This window comes from Euphorbia lathyris, chromosome 2 (genome assembly GCF_963576675.1).
Source record: "Euphorbia lathyris chromosome 2, ddEupLath1.1, whole genome shotgun sequence".
Taxonomy (NCBI): domain Eukaryota; kingdom Viridiplantae; phylum Streptophyta; class Magnoliopsida; order Malpighiales; family Euphorbiaceae; genus Euphorbia; species Euphorbia lathyris.
In genome coordinates this window covers 52,717,141-52,741,377 of record NC_088911.1, presented here as the reverse complement: position 1 = coordinate 52,741,377, position 24,237 = coordinate 52,717,141, and the positions used below count along the sequence as shown (strand labels likewise).

The 24,237-nt window shown below is 34.3% G+C and overlaps 1 protein-coding gene across 1 annotated transcript; it reads left to right on the top strand.

Annotated features, from left to right (window-relative positions):
* Positions 1-13,817: 13,817 nt before the first annotated feature.
* LOC136218209 (uncharacterized) lies at positions 13,818-22,593 on the top strand. The gene is given in 18 exon segments (XM_066004973.1): positions 13,818-14,202; positions 15,013-15,115; positions 15,864-15,933; positions 16,047-16,085; positions 16,159-16,276; positions 16,365-16,422; positions 17,582-17,692; positions 17,746-17,784; positions 17,786-17,794; positions 17,884-17,944; positions 18,328-18,387; positions 18,501-18,520; positions 18,609-18,674; positions 19,285-19,452; positions 20,027-20,284; positions 20,911-21,123; positions 21,587-21,858; positions 22,091-22,593. Coding segments are annotated over 18 exon segments (1,896 nt in total). The 5' UTR covers positions 13,818-14,113; the 3' UTR covers positions 22,233-22,593.
* The last annotated feature ends 1,644 nt before the right edge of the window (positions 22,594-24,237 follow it).

Sequence of the window (24,237 nt, the reverse complement as noted above, 5' to 3'; positions counted from 1 at the left end):
TAACCGATAACCGAAATTCTTATTTGGTTCGGTTATTTTAATAATTTGGTTCGATTCGGTTGTCAAATTTTCCTTGTTCGTTATTCAGTTATCGGTTCGGTTATTTCGGAAAAAATATTGGTTTAACCGAAAATCGAACTAAATATATATTTAAATAAACATAATATAATTTTACTTATTTATTTGTTTTTCATATTTTAATTTGTACAAGAAATCCCAAAATTTTATTTTTAAATATTATTGAATTAATTTGTAATATATAAGGTATTTGGTTAATTGAATTTGAAATTGCAAATTCTAAATTAATGGAGCTCAAGTTTCATAATTTATAACATTTTAAATATTTAAATTAAAAATATAAAAATTTCGGTTATTTGGTTGGTAACCGAACTGAACCAAAAAAATTCAGTTCGGTCAACTTCGGTTATTTTAGTTATTTGGTACGGTTCGATTTTTAAAATTATACAAAATTCGGTTCAGTTAACCGATAATTCAGTTCGATTATAACCGAACCGAATCTCACCCTTAACAATGGAGCATATAAAAAACACAAAACACATGTATCCTTTGGCAAGAAATAATGGACCATATAATATCATTAACACGGTTAGAAAAAGAAACTAAAAATGGAGCATATGAAAGCAATTAAGGAAGGAAATAAACGAAACAATGTTCAACGGAAAACTAGAATCTACCAAAAACCCAAACACTAAGAATTCACATATTTATTAGAATAAAAGGAGAATACGAACCATCCATAATTCCAATAAAAAAGTACCAAATTACATAAAAAAATATTCATTCATAATTTCATTGCTTCTTGATCATTCTCATTCATTTTTCAAGATTGACTTTCTGTTGTAATTGTTGATACCTAACATTAAAAGATTTATAAATGAAAATTAAAAACTACAATATATATATATATATATATGATATATATATATATATATATATAATAAAACAATACAATTAACTTAAAATTAATAATTCGTAAATAAATTACCGCTTCATCCGGATCTTCATTATCAAGCAATTGATTAAATTTAGCAAGAACATCCGTACTCATACGAGTATCTAAAAAAACAATAATAAGATAGTGTTGGGGGCTAATTTAATTTTTATATTTTTAGCATATGTTATAATTTTACTCTATAGTTTTTTTATTTTAATTAAATTCATTTTGTAATCAAATAAAAATGTGATAAAAATAGAAAACAATATCAAAAGATTATTATAAAAAGAAAATAGAAATAAAAAGAAAAGAAAAAGAAATAATAAAAATCAGGGGTAAATTTGCACCATTTTTTTCAGTAACCCGTCCAACAACTTCGACGATGAAAACGGATCCCAAACGGTAAGATATCAGACAGTTATTATTTTTTTTAGAAAGTTCGGGATGTTAGCTTTCCGGAATGTAAAAAACGGAGCAAAACGGAGTTAAAACGAAGCCGGTAGAATTTTTCAAAGGGAAGTAGTGTTGAAAAACGGGTTTGAACATGTCCAACACATTACAGGAACGTTTTTTTATGGCATTATCTCCATTCTTCCAACTCCCAACTCAACCACTTTCTTTCTTTAACTAATGGGAAGGTAATGGGATCATGAGTGAGAAATTTAAGGGCCACTAACTTGGAATTTGTTACCCAAAATCCTATAAATAGAGCCTAATCCTTTCATTCCAAACCCCACTCAAAAATCAATCAAACCCACTCAAAAATCAATCAAACACAGACAATTCAAATTTTTCTCTCAAATTCTCTGACAAAATCGGCCTCTTTATCAATCCTTAGATTCGTAGAAATCGTTCTTTAGCATCTAATTAGTCTAAACAAGGTCTCAATTCCCATAATTAGTTCTTTAATATTCAGTTCCTCACAAAAGCTTTCAATTTTCAGAAACTTCAAATCCGAAATTCTCTTAGTTTAATCAACCAATTCTCAAATCGTTTTTTGCAATCTCTTAGTTAAGTCAGTAAAATCATTACCCAATCCTCGGTTCAAGCTTTCTTAGTCTAAACCAAATTTCGCCATTGTTAAGTTCTTCAAAGCTTCAAGCATTTTCTGTGAAACCAAGATCACCGAAACCCCATTTTCGAGTCATTCTTAGTTTACACACCTATTCCAAATCATATTTGGGAACTTTTTATTGATCTCAATCAATTAAAAAGACCCAGAAACAAGCTTTTGAGTTTTTCATCATTGAAAAATTCATCAAACAACCTTTCTGGTGAGCCATTTTCCAAATTTTATTTAGAGTTCGTTAGCTGATCGTTTTAGCCCAAATTAATTTTAATCTCTTTATTGACATCAATTCTAGAACTCTCAATTTTTATTTCGTAAAAAACCGACATCCTATAGCCTTCTAAATCGCCCCTAAAGTACCCTCCACGAAACAGAATCAAGCTTTTGGTTTTTTCAACCATCAAACAATCATTCTGTCGCCCAATTTTCAATAATTTATTCCGACTCATTTACTCGATCCTTTTCTGAAATTCCAGTTCTAAACCATTCCTTCGCACACTAACTTTAAATACTAGCCTTCGTTTCGCTATAATCCGACCTCTACAGCTCCCGAAATTGAGCCCGAAAGTCCCACAAAAGCATCAATTTAGTCCCATTTTGCTGTTGACTTGGTGGTAAATTTCTGCTCAAGTCCCTGAACTCTCCGAATTACTTCAAATTCACCCAGCACTACCCGGACAACGCAACAGCCCCCGAGTCGATTTTCTGGAGGTCCAATCCTCAACTTCACGCATCCCAACGACATCAAAGAGATCGGTTAATTTTATTTCATCCCGTACATATTTGTTTTTGTGACTTATTTACATTTCTAGCTTTAAAGTTATTATTTCTTTTTAAGTTGTAATTTTCATGCTTTATTATTATTTGTAATACAAAAAATATTGAAAAATATTTACAAAATCAATAAAAATATAAAAGAAAATTAAAAAAATTTATATCTTTGTGTTGTTTTATTGCCTTTATTTTTGGTACTTATCTTAAATTTTTTTATTAGTACTAAAACGACAGTTTCTTAAGCTTTGCCAAAAAATTTAAAACTTTTTTTTCCTAACAATTTTTATTTGTGTCGCACTCATTTTTTCGCCCCACTTCACTATCACCAAAATTTGTTAGCTAACGCCAACAATTTTTGGCACGCCCAGCGGGACTCGAAACATTTTTTTTCTAGTACCGAAAATTTTTCACCAAATTTTTTCCTATTTTTAGGCTTAAATTTTTTTTTCCATTACTAAATTATTTAACCAAAAGTTAATTATTTTGGTAGTGTATTTATGTGTTTTATTGCCGTGATATTCTACTTTAGTGTTCTATTTCCAAACTTTCGTAAATATTATTTGTTGTTTACAATGCCACCCAAGAAAAATACAAGTCGAGAATTACACGTTCTGGAGTCTGATGAAAATCAGAAGAGGAATGAAGATACAAACGTGGACACGAATATACCCGAAGGCTATATTGCCGAGACCGTGAGCCATTTGGAAGATGTTCATCGGACATCAACGCGACAACCAAATTTCGATGCATTCTTTGCGCGACAAGAGGCTCATATGCGCAACGTAGAAAGGCTTGTAGTCGAGATGTCGCAAAATGTTAAAGCTCAAACCGAGATGATGCAAGCTTGGAGACAACCCAATTTGGAAAACAGGATTAATAATCTCACTGATGAGATAAATAAAATCCCGGATAGGTGTGCTGAAATTTATGCTAAAAATTTGAATTCTCACAATGTTTCAGATAACACAAGGGAAGGCACTCCCCAAGTAGACCGATATAGGCCACCGCCTAGTCGTGAAGAAAACATAAGATTCAATGAGCGAGGAGATCGAAGAACCTCGGAGCAATTTTCAATACCCCCAAATGCGCCTCATTTTAGGTCTAACACCGGACCTAATACCCACTCGGAGCACTATGGTTACAACAATGCCCATGGTTTGGGGGGCATGTGGAGAAATCAAGACCGTGATCATACCCGCGAATATACTCGTGAAAATATTCGTGAGAATCCCCGTGATAATAATAATGTATCTTGTGTTTCAGGTGTGAGAAGTGAAATATGTAATGAAGCGAAGGATAGACAACATATTCGGAACATCGTGCAAGAAATTTATGGACCTACGGTCCGTGAAGTGTACCGCCCGGAGTGTCAGAAAGCCTACCCCAGGGAATACGACCAACGATACCCATTCCCTCACAATTTTAGAATTCCGTATTTTTCTTTATTTTCAGGTGAAAGTGGACAATCTACCATCGATCATCTTGCTCGATTTTCATTCCAATGCAGTGGGATTAGTGCGGAGCAAGACTTCGATATGCTTCGTTTGCGTTTATTCCCCGGATCACTAACTGGACCGGTTTTCACATGGTATACGACATTACAACCTGAATCTATCAGAAGCTGGGGTCGCATGGAATAATTATTTCATGCTCAGTTCTATCGAACTGAGTCGGAGGTATGTGTCACCGAACTATCTCGTATGGTTCAGTGCTCAGGTGAGTCCATTGAAAGTTTTATTAATCGTTTCAAGAAAATGAGGCATGGATGTCGAGTTAATATTCCTAAAATAGGGTTTGTTAAAATTGCTCAACGTGGCTTAGAGTTTGAAAATAGGAAGAAATTCCAGGGCATTGATTTTTGTGATTGTTATGAACTTGTTGCTAAAGTGTCAGAATATGAAGAATTAATGCGCGAGGATAATCGTAGGAAGAAAAACTCTGTAGGTAGTTACCATCAGGATATAGAAACCAATTAGGCACATGAGGTAGTTATAGCCGAACTAACTAGAACAGGATCTCGCGTTTGTCCAATGTTAGCAAAAAGTCCAAAAACCCCTGAAGTGGTTAAGCGGAATACAAATGTGCAATACACATTTGATGTTTCTAAAACTGGAGAATTGTTTGATTATTTGCTAAAAGATGGTTTTATCACCTTACCACATGGACACATTATTCCATCGAGAGATAACACCAGCGCAAAAACTTATTGTAAATATCATGATAGTTGGAGCCACGACATACAATCTTGCTTTGTTTTTAAGAATGCGGTGCAGGATAGAATAAACAAAGGCGTGCTTAAATTTCCTGAAAAGAAAGAGAGCATGTTAATTGATGATGATCCATTTCCAGCCGCTACAATGATAAATGCAACTTCCATTGAGATGCCACCTCTTAAGCGTAATGTCTATAGCAACACCTCGAGTCAGAGAAAAGGGCGCCTCGACCATCCAAAGACAAAACAAATTTGGGTACCAAAGGGCACTTTGCCAACCGCCAAAGAGAAAGAAAAGCCACGGAGAAAACGAAAGCCAATAAATAAAAATAAAAGTGGCGCAAACCAAGGCCGATCACGCTTCGTTACTCCACCAGCGCAAGTTCCCCTCGAAAAATGGTTCATCAACCGACATAAAAAATTTCCACAACCTCTCTCAAAAAATGCAAAAAGAAGAATAAGAAAGAGAGAGGCAGAAAAAAGAAGGAAAAATGAAATGGAGTTGTCTAGTCTCGATTCTAGCAACGTTTCGAAAGAAAAAATAAAAGAAAAGAAAAAAGTGGAAATTCGTGTCAGAGACTTTTTGATCCAAGTTGGATGTGCTGCTACTTCTCTAATTTTACCAATAAATTTCAGAAGTGAAGATACAAAGGAGGAAAGAAACAAAGTCCAAGAAGAACGACGAGGTGGTGTTACAATAAAATCTTCGTTAGAAGATCGGATGAAGCGGGTTTATTTTGACAAACCCACTCCACAGATGACACACTATATTAAGCCATTATACGTCAAAGCACACGTTGATGGCAAGCCCTTATCGAGAGTTCTAGTTGAGAATGGTTCAGCCGTTAACATTATGCCATTAAAGATGGCACTAGCTCTCGGGAAATCCGTATGCGACATAATGACGTCAGAAATTTCCGTCTCAGCTTTTACCGGCGAAATTGCTAAAACCTATGAGGTTTTACCTGTGCAACTTACCATCGGTACCCAAACCACTACGACGACATTTTTTGTGGTGAGCTCTACAGAAAGTTATCAAGCTTTGCTCGGTCGAGATTGGATTCACTCTAACTCATGCATTCCGTCATCTTTGCACCAACTTTTACTACTTTTGAAAGGGGATAACATTGAGGTGATTTGGGCAAATGAAAAACCTATTGAGACACATTCGGATATGGTGGAGTCTTGATTATACGAAGATAATATTGGTCCAATCAAGATCAAAACTAAAGGAAAAAGCAAGTCATGCGCCAATCAAGTGAAGAGCATCTTCAAGACGAGCACCATTGTGTCTTACCATAGGCTGGTTAGCAATGAACCTCTCATCGAAGAGGTTTAATGATTTTGTCACAGCCGAAGGACAAAGCGGTAGCATCAGCCGCTATAGAAAAAATAAAGATGCAATAAGGTACGAGGTGCCTTTTATTTTTTGTTTTGTTCCGTTTTTGCATCATTTTACATTCTAGTTTTTCTTTTAAGTTGTTAATTAGCATCATTGATATTTTTAGCGCGCTTAGAGGTAATAAATCATCCATTTCAAAGAAAAAAAGTGTAAAAAACGAAATGATAAAAGACATAAATGAAAAGAAAAATAAAAATGAAAAAAAACAATAAAAGTCTGTCTACATGTCCCAAAAAATTAAAAAAGAATAAAAGAGCTGCGATATATATATATATATATATATATATATATATATATATATATATATATATATATAAAGCAATCGAGACAAAGAAGCTCAGTGTAGCCTTTTCCACCCGATCCGTCGTCCACTCGCTCAGTTTTGTCCCCATCAAATACGAGACAACAACATGTGCAGCACTGATGGCATCCAAGCTCGAAGACGTCGGGGGGGCAGGTTCCGTCATGTACGATATATCCATTTCATCAAATGGATTCTCAACTCCAAGCTCAAGAGGTTCAAGATGGATATTAGCTAATCACGATTCTTGAGAAAAAGAAGTGACAATTCAATTTATTTCCGCCAATTAATAGCTCAAAGAAGTTTATTAACAACAGAAGTGAAGTCGCGAATTCATAGACGGAGTTAAACCAATTTCAGCAAGCAACAGATCTATATGGATATAAATCGGATTCAACTTTAACATTTTTCAGGAATAAGGTCAACTCAAGATCAATTTTTATACAATTTAAATAAAATGGCAGCAGCTATTTTGTTTAAATGAGCAGGAAAAACTGATTGCAAATTGAGCCTAGTTACGAAGGAAAATAGAGGCAGACACGAGCTTATTCAGCATCAACAAACATGGCGTGATTGATGAAAATTTCAGCAGCAGCGAAGCATATCAGTCAAAGCCGAAGCAAGCAAAAAATCGAGATTGCAATATCAGAAAATGCAGCAGCAATGAGCATGTCTCGTAATTCAAAGAAAAATTCAACAAGTCATCCAACAATTCCATCACACACCGTCAATTTTCATATAAAATTTACATCGGTGATCTTTATTTTCTTTCTGAGCCATGAACCAGCAGAAATCATGTGTGAAAATGATGAGGAAGCCGCAAAGAACACAATTTCAGCTTCAACAAAATCGGTACTGATGGGTAAAAAAAAATTAATAAAAGACTTATTTTATGTGCAAAATTCATTTTCAAATCTTTTACACATAAAATAGGGGGGCAATTGTTGGGGGCTAATTTAATTTTTATATTTTTAGCATATGTTATAATTTTACTCTATAGTTTTTTTTTTATTTTAATTAAATTCATTTTGTAATCAAATAAAAATGTGATAAAAATAGAAAACAATATCAAAAGATTATTATAAAAAGAAAATAGAAATAAAAAGAAAAGAAAAAGAAATAATAAAAATCAGGGGTAAATTTGCACCATTTTTTTCAGTAACCCGTCCAGCAACTTCGACGATGAAAACGGATCCCGAAACGGCAAGATATCAGACAGTTATTATGTTTTTTTAGAAAGTTCGGGATGTTAGCTTTCCGGAATGTCAAAAACGGAGCAAAACGAAGCTAAAACGAAGCCGGTAGAATTTTTCAAAGGGAAGTAGTGCTGAAAAACGGGTTTGAACATGTCCAACACATTACAGGAACGTTTTTTACTACATTATCTCCATTCTTCCAACTCCCAACTCAAACACTTTCTTTCTTTAACTAATGGGAAGGTAATGAGATCATGAGTGAGAAATTTAAGGGCCACTAACTTGGAATTTGTTACCCAAAATCCTATAAATAGAGCCTAATCCTTTCATTCCAAACCCCACTCAAAAATCAATCAAACCCACTCAAAAATCAATCAAACACAGACAATTCAAATTTTTCTCTCAAATTCTCTGCCAAAATCGGCCTCTTTATCAATCCTTAGATTCGTAGAAATCGTTCTTTAGCATCTAATTAGTCTAAACAAGGTCTCAATTCCCAGAATTAGTTCTTTAATATTCAGTTCCTCACAAAAGCTTTCAATTTTCAGAAACTTCAAATCCGAAATTCTCTTAGTTTAATCAACCAATTCTCAAATCGTTTTTTGCAATCTCTTAGTTAAGTCAGTAAAATCATTACCCAATCCTCGGTTCAAGCTTTCTTAGTCTAAACCAAATTTCGCCATTGTTAAGTTCTTCAAAGCTTCAAGCATTTTCTGTGAAACCAAGATCACCGAAACCCCATTTTCGAGTCATTCTTAGTTTACACACCTATTCCAAATCATATTTGGGAACTTTTTATTGATCTCAATCAATTAAAAAGACCCAGAAACAAGCTTTTGAGTTTTTCATCATTGAAAAATTCATCAAACAACCTTTCTGGTGAGCCATTTTCCAAATTTTATTTAGAGTTCGTTAGCTGATCGTTTTAGCCCAAATTAATTTTAATCTCTTTATTGACATCAATTCTAGAACTCTCAATTTTTATTTCGTAAAAAACGACATCCTATAGCCTTCTAAATCGCCCCTAAAGTACCCTCCACGAAACAGAATCAAGCTTTTGGTTTTTTCAACCATCAAACAATCATTCTGTCGCCCAATTTTCAATAATTTATTCCGACTCATTTACTCGATCCTTTTCTGAAATTCCAGTTCTAAACCCTTCTTTCGCACACTAACTTTAAATACTAGCCTTCGTTTCGCTATAATCCAACCTCTATAGCTCCCGAAAGTCCCACAAAAGCATCAATTTAGTCACATTTTGCTGTTGACTTGGTGGTAAATTTCTGCTCAAGTCCATGAACTCTCCGAATTACTTCAAATTCACCCAGCACTACCCGGACAATGCAACAGCCCCCGAGCCGATTTTCTGGAGGTCCAATCCTCAACTTCACGCATCCCAACGACATCAAAGAGATCGGTTAATTTTATTTCATCCCGTACATATTTGTTTTTGTGACTTATTTACATTTCTAGCTTTAAAGTTATTATTTCTTTTTAAGTTGTAATTTTCATGCTTTATTATTATTTGTAATACAAAAAATATTGAAAAATATTTACAAAATCAATAAAAATATAAAAGAAAATTAAAAAATTTATATCTTTGTGTTGTTTTATTGCCTTTATTTTTGGTACTTATCTTAAAAATTATTTTTCCGACCGACCTGTCAAGTAACGTCGGGGCCCAAGACCGTTGTTTTTATTTTCAGTCCTTGTAACAGTCGTCAATCGCTTTTCGTTTAGAATTCAAGTAATTTAGGCGCATTTTATTTATTTACTTCATTCAATTACCATTTTACCCTTTGAGAACTAGCTTCTCTGGCACGCCCGCATTATTTTTACCATTTTTAATCCCCGCAAACGCGTATCAAGGTTGAAAATTGAGATATTTCGAAAATATCGCCAACAGATAGAGATTTTAATTCAAATTAATCATCATTTTGCAAAAAAAAAAAAAACACGAAAAGAAAAGAAATTGTTTTTGTTATTTTCAATACCTTTATATTCGCTCCATAACCAATTTTGGGTGCACATCAACGCCTTTATTGTATCCGGTTTAAGTTTGCTTCGATGATCACTAACAACCGTTCCACTTATGCTAAACGTGGACTCTGAAGCCACGATGGATATAGGAATAGCTAATATATCTCTAACAATTAATTGCAATGTAGGATACTTAAAAGCTTGTTTCCACCAACCCAATGTATCAAAAATCCTTAGACTTGATTCTAGGTATCAAACTCTCTTCTAAGTACAACTTTAATTCAGACTTAGCACCATTATCCCCATCTGAATCATTATCAAGAAAATGCTCAAATGGCTACGGTTCATATTCCTCAATAGGTGAAGAAATATTGGAAGACTTAGACTCAAAACATGAATTACTAGCATTATCCATCTTGACTTGACTAGCATATTCAACAATCAAATCATCACAAATATCTCTAACCTTTTTAATCCTAAGTTTTACCTCTTCCTCACCATACAAGATAGGATAATAATACTTCATCAATTTTAGCTTATACCCAGGATCCAACAATATTGCAATACCCATAACACCATATATTTCATCCCAATACTTGTCAAACTTTGCAATCATTTTGTAAGCCATAACCTCAAAATACACAAGACCACAACTTTTCCATCCATTAAGAGCTACTTTAATGTCACACACCTTAGGAAAAAACAATTGGTAGTTGGATACTTTGTCCCAAAAAATATTTCAGTGACAACATAAAACAAGTGTAATTTCTTACACATTTCCTGGGCAATATCCCACTTTTCCTCTGACGAGAGACTCTTATATTGAGGATCTTTAAATTGCAAACGCTCAAATGCATCTCTATATGGAAGAACAGACCTAAGCATCAAATATGTAAAATTCCACCTAATGCTATAATCTATGGCTAACTTTTTAGTCAAAGGAATTTTCAATTGACGCAAAACTTCTTCAAATTTCTCAACTCTTTTAGGTCCACCATTCCAATAAACAATAGAATCACGAATTTTTTCAATGCATTTATTCCAACCCATCTTTCACAATCAAATTTAGAATATGAGCACAACACCGCATATGCAACAATGACTCTTTCAACAATAAATGTTTCTTTGATAAGTTATCTAAGACCAACTTTATTAATGATCATTTGTAGTACAATTATCTACTGTCAATGTAGATAATTTGTTATCAAGATTCCAATCCATTAAGGTTTCAGTAAGCACGTCATATAACACAGCAGCAGTATGAGGAGTCATCACATACGCAAACCTAATCAAGTAAATAATAAGCAAACTTAATGCACCATATCGACAATCTAAAAATATTAAACAATAATCAAGTTTCATAATATAAATTTACATGGTAATTCGGCTCTGTAAGCTCCATGAATCATCAACATAATGTGCTGTAACAATCATGTAACCTTTCTTTTGATTGCTAGTCCACATATCAGTTGTAATGGCAACTCTACTGGTGTTACTCTCAAATAACTTCATCATTTTGGATTTCTCAAACTCATACAACTTCATGACATCAGATTTAGTTGTAGTTCGAGATGACATATTGAAGCATGGTTGAAGAGAACTTACAAAGTCTCTAAACGGCTCATATTCAGTTACCATAAATGATAGCTCATTCATGATAATTAATTTAGCCAACTTAATTCTAGAAACCTCTTGATCAAAGACAATTCCGCTCCCGAGCACTGTTTTGCCACCACTTTCTGTGCCAATTTTCAAAATTGCTTTTTTGATATCTTATGACTTTTCTTGTGGACATCTTTTGAGATGTTCATGCAAATGCTTTGTCCCGTCATTTGTTGATCCTCCAAGTTTCTTCTTACAATGATGACATACTGCTTTGACTTTGCCATCAACGATTTCAGTATCGAAATTATTCCATACAATTGATGTACGAGCTCTTTTGGATCCCAACTTTAATTGCGGCTTTATTGCATCAATTGAAATGGCCATAGATGCTTATGTTGGTTTTGAAGATATTGTTGGTTTTGAAGATGTCGTTGCTTGTGTCACACTCAAGGGTGCATTTTGCTCCATGGATTTATCAATATCTTGATTATGGGAAAACTTGTCTAATAACTGCTGACTAACGTCATCAACTGATTTCATTTTAACACCTACAAAAAACGAGTCATAGATTAATATCAAATGAAATCATAGATAACAATAAACTCCATGAAAAGTAAAAAAATAATGTAATTCTTGCAGTCCAAAATTACTGCAATTGTTGAATTCCAGAATTATTGCAATTCTGGAATTCCACAATTGCAATCCAAAAAAAAAAACAAAAATCTACCACCCATAAAGGTATTATCTTATGTGAGAATGAGACACAATGTACAGAGAACACCAGCTTTTTCCATAATTTGAAACATCTTTCAGTCAAATTTCATGAAAATAGCATATACCCAAAACAACCATATAAGAAGTTGGTTTTGATTTTATAAAGATCAAATCTAGGATTTTCATTTGGCAGAGATGCAAATAATATAATAGAGAAAATAACAATGGACACACTGCGTATATAAAATATTCAGTACCCTTCACTAATTTATATATATATATACACACAAAATCAACAAACACTCATTCAATCTAATTAACAAATTACCTTTTTCTAGAAAAACTTCTAAGCAACTTGGCTTGTTTAAGGACTAGAAGATGATGCCTCCTGTCTTGGTTCTCTCAAAAAACCAAGAAGTGTATCAGCCTGCCATGAACAACAATCAAATACCATCAACAACTATGACCAAAGAAATAATCTTCAATACGAAATTGGTTATATGCATAGACGGTAATCGAACTTGTGAAAATATTTCACTACAGTCACAAAGATCTTTAGAAAAGGCAAAATGCACATTGAGGCCCCTAATCATTCTGACGGCCGACGATTTCAGATAGAGAAAAACTTAGAAAGCAGATGGAGATCAATGTTGCATGAGAAGAGAGAACGACGGCCGATGATTTCAGACGGAGATCGAGAGGTGGAGGTGGAGTGGAGAGATAGGAACCCTAGAATTAGAAAGCAGAAAGAGGAAAAATGCTTCAAATCTTTTGTCTCCCTCTAAATCTGATCTTTATCCTTTCCTTTCCTTTCTTTTATCCGTTGGTTTAAAACTTCTAATATTTGTTACTTAATTAGTAAATTGTTAACAAGAAGCAGAATGAGTCCAAATGGTTAAAGTGATTGATGGTGTTTCATTTGGTTGGAAGTTCGATTCTCCATGTCTCCATCCAAGTATCAATTTCGTTTAATTCTTATATATAAACGAGGATTACTCGTCGGGGATTCGGGCGGGGATACCGTTTCTCGGCCCCACCCCGTACCCGACTACGGGGACCATATTAGTCCCTGTCCCTGCAAAAAACGGGACGGGGCCTGACGGGTACGTGTATTCCCCGCCTTATTAAACCATAAGTTAATCTTCACCTATAAAAATTCTTCAGCAAACAAACCACAAAATAAAAATCAATTACATCATCTTCTCTATTTCTGTTTAATTTCTTATTTTTCTTCTACTTTCTCTCTATTTCTCTTTAATTTCTTATTTTTCTTCTACTCTCAACTTTCAATACTAAAATGTATTATTTTATCCATATTCATATCCCGCATACCAAATATTAAATAATAATTCTCGACTATTCATATCCCATATAGCAACCATTTATCTTTATTCCTATCTCAACTTTTATCGCGTCTCGTTAAAGTACAATAGAGGTAAGGATATATTTGTCCCAAACCGTTAGTTTGTTTGAATATTTGATCAATCCATTTTTTTTTTCCAAGCTCCGGAGTCGTTCAGCCTAAATAAAGAGTTACATTCACGTCATCTTATTTTACAATAACACCCTCAACCTTTCAAAAATTTCCTATGGACTTCACTGTAATTTAATACAAAATACATCGGTGCAAAGGATTCTCTGCTTTTCGCTGCAAATCCAGTTTTCTGTACTTGTCTTCTTTAGATGCGAAAACCACCTTCATGCGGTCCCGCGATCCTTGACGTACACCCTTCTCCGCGGTTTCTCCAGATCCTATTCCTTTTCTTCCCCATTTGTTCGTAAAACTGCACTTGAGCTTATCTTCTCATGAATAAGCGCCGTGTCGGTACACTTCAATACTTCACCTGTCCTTGACTTTGCTGCATTTCGGAGAAAGCCGTTACGATCTTTGCCAATCCCTCAACTATGAAGATTTCCAGTTGGATTTTGGTTGTTTCGCTTGTTATTTGTCTTTCCGCATTCAGGTGTCTCTCAATCGACAATTTTAATCAGGCGTAAGTGATACAATCACTCTTCTAAAGTTTTTGCCTTTATTATTATTCGTGGATTTGGTTTTATTCTAATGGGGTTGCACAGATACCGTACTAATTTTGTTTCATTCTCAAGTTTTTACCGTTGTTCAATAGTATTTTAAAAAAAAAAGAAAAATATTAGTGTATGCTTATAAGGTCTTTAGTAATGCACGGTATGACATTTGCAATTAGTGATGGCAATTCATCCTGATTTGCAGTTAGGCTTTTATTCTGAAGATTATATAATGCTTTTGTCAAGGTAACATAGGTCGGAATGGTCATGTATTGAACACTGAAGTTGACTCGGGGTAGCTTAATCATTTTGCTCGTTTACAGCGAAGTCAGGCAGATTAGCAACATCCTAATGTTGTATAGTTTGAGGCAGTACATTTTTAGAAATATCTTATCAATACGAACTTGGGGATACCTGAAGAGAAGAATTCAAAGTTTAGAAATTAAGGCATAGAGAATTTTTTTTTCTTTTTTCTTTTTGCAAGAGAAGTGTTTGTAAAATGGGAAATGGGTGAAGGACCTGGTGTGGATGAATTTTGGAGGCTCATTATCTTGGGGAGATAAGTGCATGCCCGAACACTTCATAGGTTAGAGGTTGAGCAGAAAATTATAGGTGACACATATTGTGGTGCCTTTTTTTTTTCTGATGGCTGCCTGGTCATTGTAAATGCTTCGTTATCATATATTTTAGATGTTCTGGAGAAACTTATATATACATATATTCATTTTTTATTTTTTTTTTGGTCTCATTTAGCACTTCTTTCCCTTTTTGCATCACAGGTTTCCTATCGTGGAACCTGATCCTGGTCATACTAAGCTCCGTCTTTCAAGTGCTGGGTTAGAGGCCATCAGACGAATAACAACACCAGTTGCAGCTGTTGCTGTATGACTTAGACACATCTTCTTAAGCTTCTAAGCTTTTCAACTTAGTTTTCATCTCATTTAATTAAATATCTATTTTAGGACTTTGGTTAAAAATGACTTGGTTAGTAGCATGAATATGGAGGGTTCAATGTTGAAGTCAATGTCAAGAGACATTATTCTTAGAATTTTTTAGAATAATTCAATGCACAATTCTATTTGGTTCATGTTTCCCATTTTTATTTATGGCTAAACTCATATATCTGTCCATATATAAAACGGCTGTAAATATTTTCTATAAGGAAATCTGAATCTGGATCCAGAAAGAAGTAGGAGTTTAGAATATTTCTTTTATCCGACCATAAAAAGGAGCAATTGTGGGGATAGGTTGGGATGAACTGTTGTTATTGATTTCTATGTTTTCAATCTATTGTGTTAGCACTAGTCTTTCAATACCTACTGTGTGACCTTGTTCTCGTCCTCACAAGACGGATTCAGAACCTCTGGATTCTGAAATCTGAATGCTTTGGATATTTGAAAATGAGTTTAAGTCTAAATGCACCAGTTTAAGTAATTCTCTTCTCTTATACAGGTTTCAGATTTTGAAGGGGCACTTATACCATTTCTTTTAATTTTATAAACAACAAAACGTAGAACATCCTTCTTATATTATTTGCATATAAGTAATGTATATTTTACTGTACTTTTTTTTTTTTTTTTTTTTTTTAATTTCTCGATTTTGACTATGGCATATATTGTTTCATAATCAGGTTATTGGCCCGTACCGCTCAGGAAAATCATTTTTACTTAATCAGCTCCTCTCTCTTTCCTGTTATGAAGGTGATGTCTTCACAACAATTGGGATATGTGCATACAAATTCGATTTTATTGAAGTCATGGATAGGTCTAGTTACTTCATTTTTAGTGAACTTCGAGTCTATTTTCGTTTTCAGGTTTTGGAGTTGGGCATATGCGTGACACAAAGACAAAAGGTAATGCAGATTTTTGGAAGAGAGTGTATATGTTAGCTTCAGATGAACTATAATATCTATTTGTTTCTTGCAGGGATTTGGGTTTGGGGAAGCCCAATAGAAGTGGAAATTGATGGAGTTCGAACTTCTGTGTTTTACCTTGATACAGAGGGATTTGAAAGTGTTGGGAAGTCAAACGTTTATGATGATCGGTAAATTCTAAGTCTTATAATTTTTATCTAGTCTTATAATTTTTATCTAAGTTCGAAAATGGCCGACTTTATTTATTTGCTTCTGCAGGATTTTTGCTCTGGCCACTGTTTTGAGTTCAGTGCTTATTTATAATCTGCCTGAGACGGTTAGTCATTTATGTGTAATCTTATTTCAGCATAGCTTTGATAGATAATAATCCACTTCTTGAAAGTCTGGCATGTTAGATATACAAATTTTGCAGTGTCGGTGCTTTATATGGCCCTATTGTGATTGATATGGGTGGACTTTAGAAGCTTTGACGGCTTTGCCATCAAATTTGGACAGATTAGCCATATGGATAAATTATATGCCCATATTCTTATATATATGATGATTCTTTAAAATCAAACTAGCATTTACATGTGTGTCTACTTTATTTGATTCCATATTTTTCATTACTATTATTTCATTAGATTTAATATATAGATATATGTTTATATCATTTATTTAAGCAACAGGACAATATGATAAATTATGATGGAAATAATGCCTCAATTTTTTTTCTTAAATGACTTGAAATCAAGCAATTAAATAGTCGAAGGGGGCGGATATATGTTAGGAGACATACAAATGAGTTTCTATTTCAGTTTATGGTAGAGACATTGTAAGAAAATAAAGATCAACCACTTGTTAACATAACATTTTCATGGAAGATCCAATGTCTAGTATTAATTTTATGGTTGAAGTAACCAAGAGTCGTGAAAAATATCACTAAAATATTTTGAAGAAAGTCACGTATTAGAGGTCTTAACCAAAATTATAGCTGTTGTGGCATGATTTTTATGTGCATCAAAATTACACTACAAGGATATAAAAATGGATTTATAAAGTAAACATGTCCATGTAGAAAACAGCTTAAAATCTCATGAAGGAAAAATATAGGGGATACAGCAGAACAAAGGTGGTGGTTTTTATTTGGGGATACAGCAGATGCCATTTTCATCGCCAGTTGAATAAAGCTCATTTAACCTGATCACCATGCACCTTTTTTTCCCCTTTAAAGAAGCTGATAATGAAAATTGGAATTTGTTGTTATAATAATACCGAGAGAGAATACATGGATTCTAACTTCAAAAAGAAAAAAAGAGACTTATTCAAATAACGAAGATGCTAACTTTTTTTTATGTGTGAAACAAACAAGTTAGCATCTTCATTATTTGAATAAGTCTACTTTATTATTTGTATTTAGGCCCATTTGCATCAAGCTTGACACGTTTCCTTGATTTTTTCTGGCAATCCTTACATGTTTGTTCCATCACTTGTAGATTCGAGAAGCTGACATATCTCGCCTGTCATTTGCAGTCGAGCTTGCTGAAGAATTTTATGGAAGGTTGGGAGTTCTTTGTTCTGAATTAACTGTAATATTTAATAGAACTGTGTAATTTTTGGGTTAGTCTTTTCAAAACCCTATTTTTGTTACTAACACTAGCTGTTTCGTGGATTGGCTGTCAAACACTTGATGGAAAATTAGAGTGAAGGTAATTTAATGGACTCCTTTTTTTATTCTTTTTATTTGGAGTCAGATCTTTCAATCTGATTGGTTTTTGATTATCTGATTATTTTATAGGGCCAAGATGTTGCTTTTGAACCTGCAAAATTACTGTGGCTTATCCAGCGTGATTTTCTACGTAAGCTTATGAATATCTTTGTCAGCTATCATTTGTTGAATAGTTGCTTGCTTCTATTGATGGCAATGTAGGCTTGATATAGTTGTATGCCTAAGACACCTAGTTCAGTTCTTTGTTTCGATTTTTTTTTTTTTTTTCCATATTTACCTTACTGTTGATTTTTCTATGAAAATTGTTCTTTGCAATTGTGTTTTTGCCCCCAAATATTTCTTATGAAAACGCCTTTTTGTAATTTCTCAATGAAATGCTGTGGGAATAAATGACAATTGGTCTTTGATTTGTTTAACTATTTAAGTGGGTTGCATTGCATTTCATATTATGGTATTTGTCATTCATTTATACTTGACAAGACACTGATGTCCCTTTTTTGATTGGCATGCCAGAGGGGAAATCAGTGCAAGAAATGGTCCATGAAGCTCTTCTACGTGTCCCTAACAATGATGGTCAGTTTCCTTTTCCTCCAAGCCATGGCATTTAGAGGAATATGTGCTATCCACAGTATGATAATTGTGTTGCTAAATGTATGTTTGACAGTAGGTGCTTGTTGTCATTGCAGGGAACAAGAATATTGATCAGGTACTTATATCAATATTTCCTTTCCAATAGTATGATTGAAATGTTGGAGATCTGGTAGTACATCACTTCTTTTGTAAATTTTCATCAGGTTAATCAGATTAGAGAGTCATTGGCTGTAATGGGTGACAACAGCACAGCATTCAGCTTGCCACAAGTAAGGGTGCACCAGATGTTTTCTGCATTGCAAAATAACGCTTTTATTTCCCAGCTGTCCATTACTTCTAGCTTCTAACTTTTCATCCCTACATTCTGCAGTTACATAGTTTCAAGTCAATAGGATCCATATTTATTGGTTGGGTACAGTTTGGCACTACAATAAATAATGCTAGATCGTATTCAAATTTTTTTGTTGCATGCCATGTGAACTTTACTAAAAGCTTAAATCGTTAGAGTATTAATTTTGAGACTTTCAAGTATACACAGTTCACTTTGGATTTTCATATCGATCCAATTCCAAACTATTTGAAAGTCTCTTTCATATTGTGATTATTAATATCTTAATAGTTTGTAGATGCTAGATTTTGCACTTCAAGGTGTAACCATCCATTTTATTCAAAACTTGGAAACACCAATATTATTCATGGAAAACAGGAAAAAAAAGGATTGGGAGTGAAAAAAGAAAAGATCGGGGTGAGGGGAGAGAAAGAGTAGTTACATCTTGTTCATAGACCAATATCCTGTTATCCAGATTGTTTGTTTATATTTTGGAATGTTTAATTAACAATTATCTTTGAATGATCTAAATGCTCTGTGAATTTGGATAGCCTCATATCCAGCGAACAAAGCTCTGTGACTTGAAGGATGCTGAGCTTGACCCGCTATATGTTGAAAGAAGGGAGCAGTTGAAGGAACTTGTTGCTAGCATTATTCGCCCAAAGATTGTGACCGGAAAACATCTAAATGGAAAAGAGTTTGTTGCTTTCCTGGAGCAGGTACTTTAATTGTACCAATTTTATGTCTCATGTCAGGTTACTCTTTTAAGCTAGACCTGTAAATCCATTGCTGTCATTCTATTGTAGGTTGCTATGTTTTTTTTTTCATTAGCTGGGAATACTTAGTTGTGTGAGTAGCTTTTTTTTGTTCACTAGAGCTTCTCTGCTTTATCTACGATTCAGTTCTCTTGGCAGTGGACAAAAAGTAAAAGTTGATAGATCGGTGAATCTCAGGATAACAGTGAATTTTTTATGCATCCATAACTTCCATTGGATGCACATGTGCTTCGAATTCTATTAGTATTTTCCATCTGTCTCTAATGCTTTATGGTGGCAGTTGACTGATATCCTCAGCTTAAAGGCATCAACTCCTAACGACATTCGAATATAATCTTTGATGGCTTTGGACCATAATCATGATTATTTTCTGCGTTCTCTTAAGTTTTATTGCGTTAGAGAGTTGAAGATAGGAAAAAAAAGGAAAGTGACTTGAGAAACAACGGATAGTTGAAATGTTATTCTTGGTGACGTGCTGCTCATCTACATTCTCTCTGCTCTCTTGTTAAATTTTCAGATACTTGAAGCCTTGAATAAAGGGGAGATTCCATCAACAGGGTCTCTTGTGGAGGTCTTCAACAAGGGTATTCTTGAAAGGTGTATGAAGCTGTACAGTGAAGCAATGGCAAAAGTAGGTTTACCGCTCTCTGAGCAGTCTCTGCAAGATGCCCATCAAAGGTCAAGAGGGAAAGCAATGACTGCTTTTGATGAACAGCATTTTGGTCGTCATCATGCAAAGAGATCTGCCGCGCAACTAGACGAGGAAATGGAGAAGGTACCAATGATAACTCTTCTTTTATCACAATGAAATTGTGATTCTATAGATTTTTGACTTTGAAATGATATCCTGACAATTAAAATTTATGAATTTTGCAAAAGTTTTTCCGGTGCTTTGAAATGATTAAAGTGTATATAAATCTTGCTATCATATTGATTTCTTTGAAGTTTCTTTATTAAAGATTTCAACTGTCAAGTGACTTCATTTATAAGAACTCAAAATGTCGTATCATAACATTTAACTCACACATCAAGAAAGAGGAAGGCACTGTGGTCTTTGTGCATATCAAGTAGAACATCAAGATCTGATTACTAATGTCACCCTTCAAAAGTTGTTTGTAGTTTAAAATCTTTGCACATCCAACCCGCTTGAAGGACAAGTGGTTTTGTGCAAATGTTAAATCAGATTGATTTATTGTTTCATGGTCTTGCTGCGGGTAATTGAAAATCTTGTCATGTGGGTGGCTCACCACAGTTAAATTTAAAAATATGATGTATAAGGCACATGCTTTATCTCATTGTGTGGCATACTTTTTAGGACTAATTTTTTTTGCAATATCTTGAATTATGTGACTTTATTACTGTACAATCCAATGCTGATATTCCTTATGGGAATTTATTTAGGTGTATAAAAATTTTATACTAGCAAATGAATATCGATCAGCAAAACTTTGTGAGGCATTGTATGCTAAATGTGAAGATAAAATGGACCAGCTTCAAGTTCTCAGGCTTCCTTCCATGGCAAAGTTCAATGCTGGTTTTTTGCTGTGCAACCAGAGCTTTGAGCAAGAGTGTGTTGGACCTTCTAAAGTAAACTATGAGCAACGCATGATGAAGGTAGGCGGCATTATATTTGTACTTCATAGGCTCGTTTAATTATCCAGTCCTTCAGTTTTCAAGTTTCCCTACATTTCAAATCTTCTAATTGATGGAATTTTAGGGTGCCTCATGTGCATGTGTTGGATCACATTTTGATAGGAAAATCGATTGAAAATTGAGGTCTTACCAAAATGAGCAAAATAACACATAATGTCACCATGTGAAACGTTGAAAGAAATTTGGAAATTTGGAAATTATATTTGATGCTTTTATGAACGGAATAGAACCTATATCAAATGGCGTGTCCTTGAAAATTGGACCTCTTAATGCTGGTTCATGAACTTGTTAAACAACAGAATGCAGAGGATTTTTGTAAATTGGAGAATCATAATTGTGTTTCTTTTATATTCACAAGTTTGCTTGACTGCTCATTTTGAAGTGCTAAAATGTGTATTTGTGAACATACGGGGTGAACCTGCAGATGCTGGGGAGGTCAAAATCTTTATTTATAAAGGAGTACAACCATAAGCTCTTCAATTGGTTGGTGGTTTTCGCCCTTGCCCTGGTGGTAGTGGGCCGGTTTATTGTAAAGTTCATTTTGATAGAAGTTGGGGGATGGATACTTTTTATTTTCTTGGAGACATACACAAGGATGTTTTGGTCTGCAGAAACTCTCTATTACAATCCGGTTTGGCATTTCATTGTAGCAACTTGGGAAGCTCTTGTTTACAGTCCTATCCTTGATTTGGACAGGTAACACTTATCCTTTCTTTTTTTAATACATTTTAAGAGTGAAGTTTGGAGTCTCCTTTCTTCTACAATTTTATCTTTCTCCAAAATTATCCCTATAGTTGATAATCAAAAGTTGTGGAAGTCCTGAGCTCCATAGTGGAGAAATATCATTCTGAATTATGTTGCTCAAAATATCATTCTGATGGACATGCTCAAATCTTCATTTAATGGGTTTCTTTATGTGGGGGTACAGATGGGCGTTTCAAATTCTTTTTTTGGCAGCAGTATTGGTAATTTATTGGCGTTGTTTTGGCCGAAGGAAATTCGGTTCACGGTGGCTGTTACCACTTTACAGCAGTCATAAAGGCGGTCCTTCTAGGCCAAGATCAGACTGAATAACTTACGACGGTGCGCCTTAAACAAAATTGGTTCTTTCAATCACCCTGGGTGAGCTTTCCATGTTTTTGTTGTAGATGAAGCCCACCATTCTATTTTTTTGCTCCTTCATAGGAACACTTCTACCCGTAAATGAGAAAGAGGTGAAGGATGAGATGGTTTGCCGGAATGAGCAGAGATATCATTAGTAGCTGTAGCATTTGCTGATTGTTTATATCAATGTAATCTGTTGATTACTGAAGATTTCTACCAGTTCACAGGTTTAGATTTAAAATAAAGATATTGTTGAGTACAGTCTATTAGTCACTGTTAATCTGTTATTCATTGAATTAGCTAATAGAAAATTATTCTAACTGTAAAGCCGTTAATATAATAACTTTTCTTATTTACAATAAGGACAAAGTCTCTTCAATACCATCTTCTCTTCTGGGATTAATGTACTTGCTTCAAAACTATATAGAGGGAAAAGGATTTTCAGATTCCCCCTAGACAACCAACGACTAATTTCCCCCACTCTAAGGTTCATAGAAATTCTTCTGTAATCCCCTGTTGTTGAGAATTCCCCATTTGATTTTTTTTTTTTGCCAATTTAGTTCATCTTTATTGGCATTGACAGCAGCGATTTGCATACATATGTCAACCGGTGAACGCGATTCGAAGTCCTCCCAACGCTATTTGACTTATTTATGCGGCAGGTCTGAGACAGAATTTGCATATACTCATCTAGCACATTGGAGGAGTGACCTTACAAAATTTGAATTTTACTGTAAATTATGGGTTATTATTAATAGATATTTGGTTGTAATTATCTAATTCTATGATGTACAATAGTAATTATATATTTTACTATAAATAGAGTTATAGTCTCTAGGACGGACACTTTGCATAATCTACATTCTTCCCCATCGAGCGTAGACATTCAAGTCGTTTCTTGTTCTAAAAGGCTAATCAACCAGACGCTTTTGTTTCTGTTTAATTTGAACCGTTATAGATTCGGATATGCTTTCGTATATTGAATTATTAACACGAGTTTTTGATCTTGTGATTTTATTGAATAATCTACGGATTATTTCTAACAAGTGGTATCAGAACAATTTATGATTAATTCATCGAGAATTGTTTTCGGTTTATATATTTACGATTATTGCTATTTTATCTTAGCAATTGTCAATTTTGAAACACGAGTTTATTGATTTACGATACTCTATTGTGTTGATCTTTCAAGTATCGCCTCCATGGCGGAATTAAAAGTCATCATTTTTGTTGTAGACATTGCGTGGGAGAAAGGTTGGCACCGACTTTGGCTAGAATCGGACTCTACATATGTTGTTGGCTCGCTCAAGACGCGCTTTGATAACGTCCCGTGGTCCGTTCGGTAGGACTGGCTGAAGTGTCTGCTCATCTGTACTTCTATGAACATCATGGTCACTCACATCTATAGAAAAGGTAATAAAGCTGCAGATGCGTTAGCCCGCTTTAGAGTCCATTAGGCTAATCTCACTTGGTGGAATTCGGCTCCGGATTTCTACCAATCTTTTGTTTTTGATGATTGATGTAACTTAGCTCATATTCATGTTTCTTAGCTTCAATTTCATTCCTCCTTTTTGTAATCTTCCTTTTATTAATATATTTGGGCAGTTGCGTTTCTACAGGCAGGGGTGTCACTCTAGTCTGCCTCTCTTTTTGTCTCGTTCCCAACTTTTATATATATATATAAAACTAAACTTATAGAAATTAATAAAAATCCGTATTTTAAGAATGAACCCTAGCTTCCATAAGAGATAACGGGTAAATAAGTAAAGAATCCTCAAGTATAATAAAAAGAAATATAAGTAAAGGGTGGACCCTATAGTAAAAAAAATCGGGTTAATACATATATTTGCCATTGCCCTTGTATTATCACGGAAAAATAGATATGTCCTTATATCAAATAAACCCACAAAACTATCCCTCAATTTTCCAGAAACCTACAATTATACCCTAATCTAACAGATCTGTTTACTT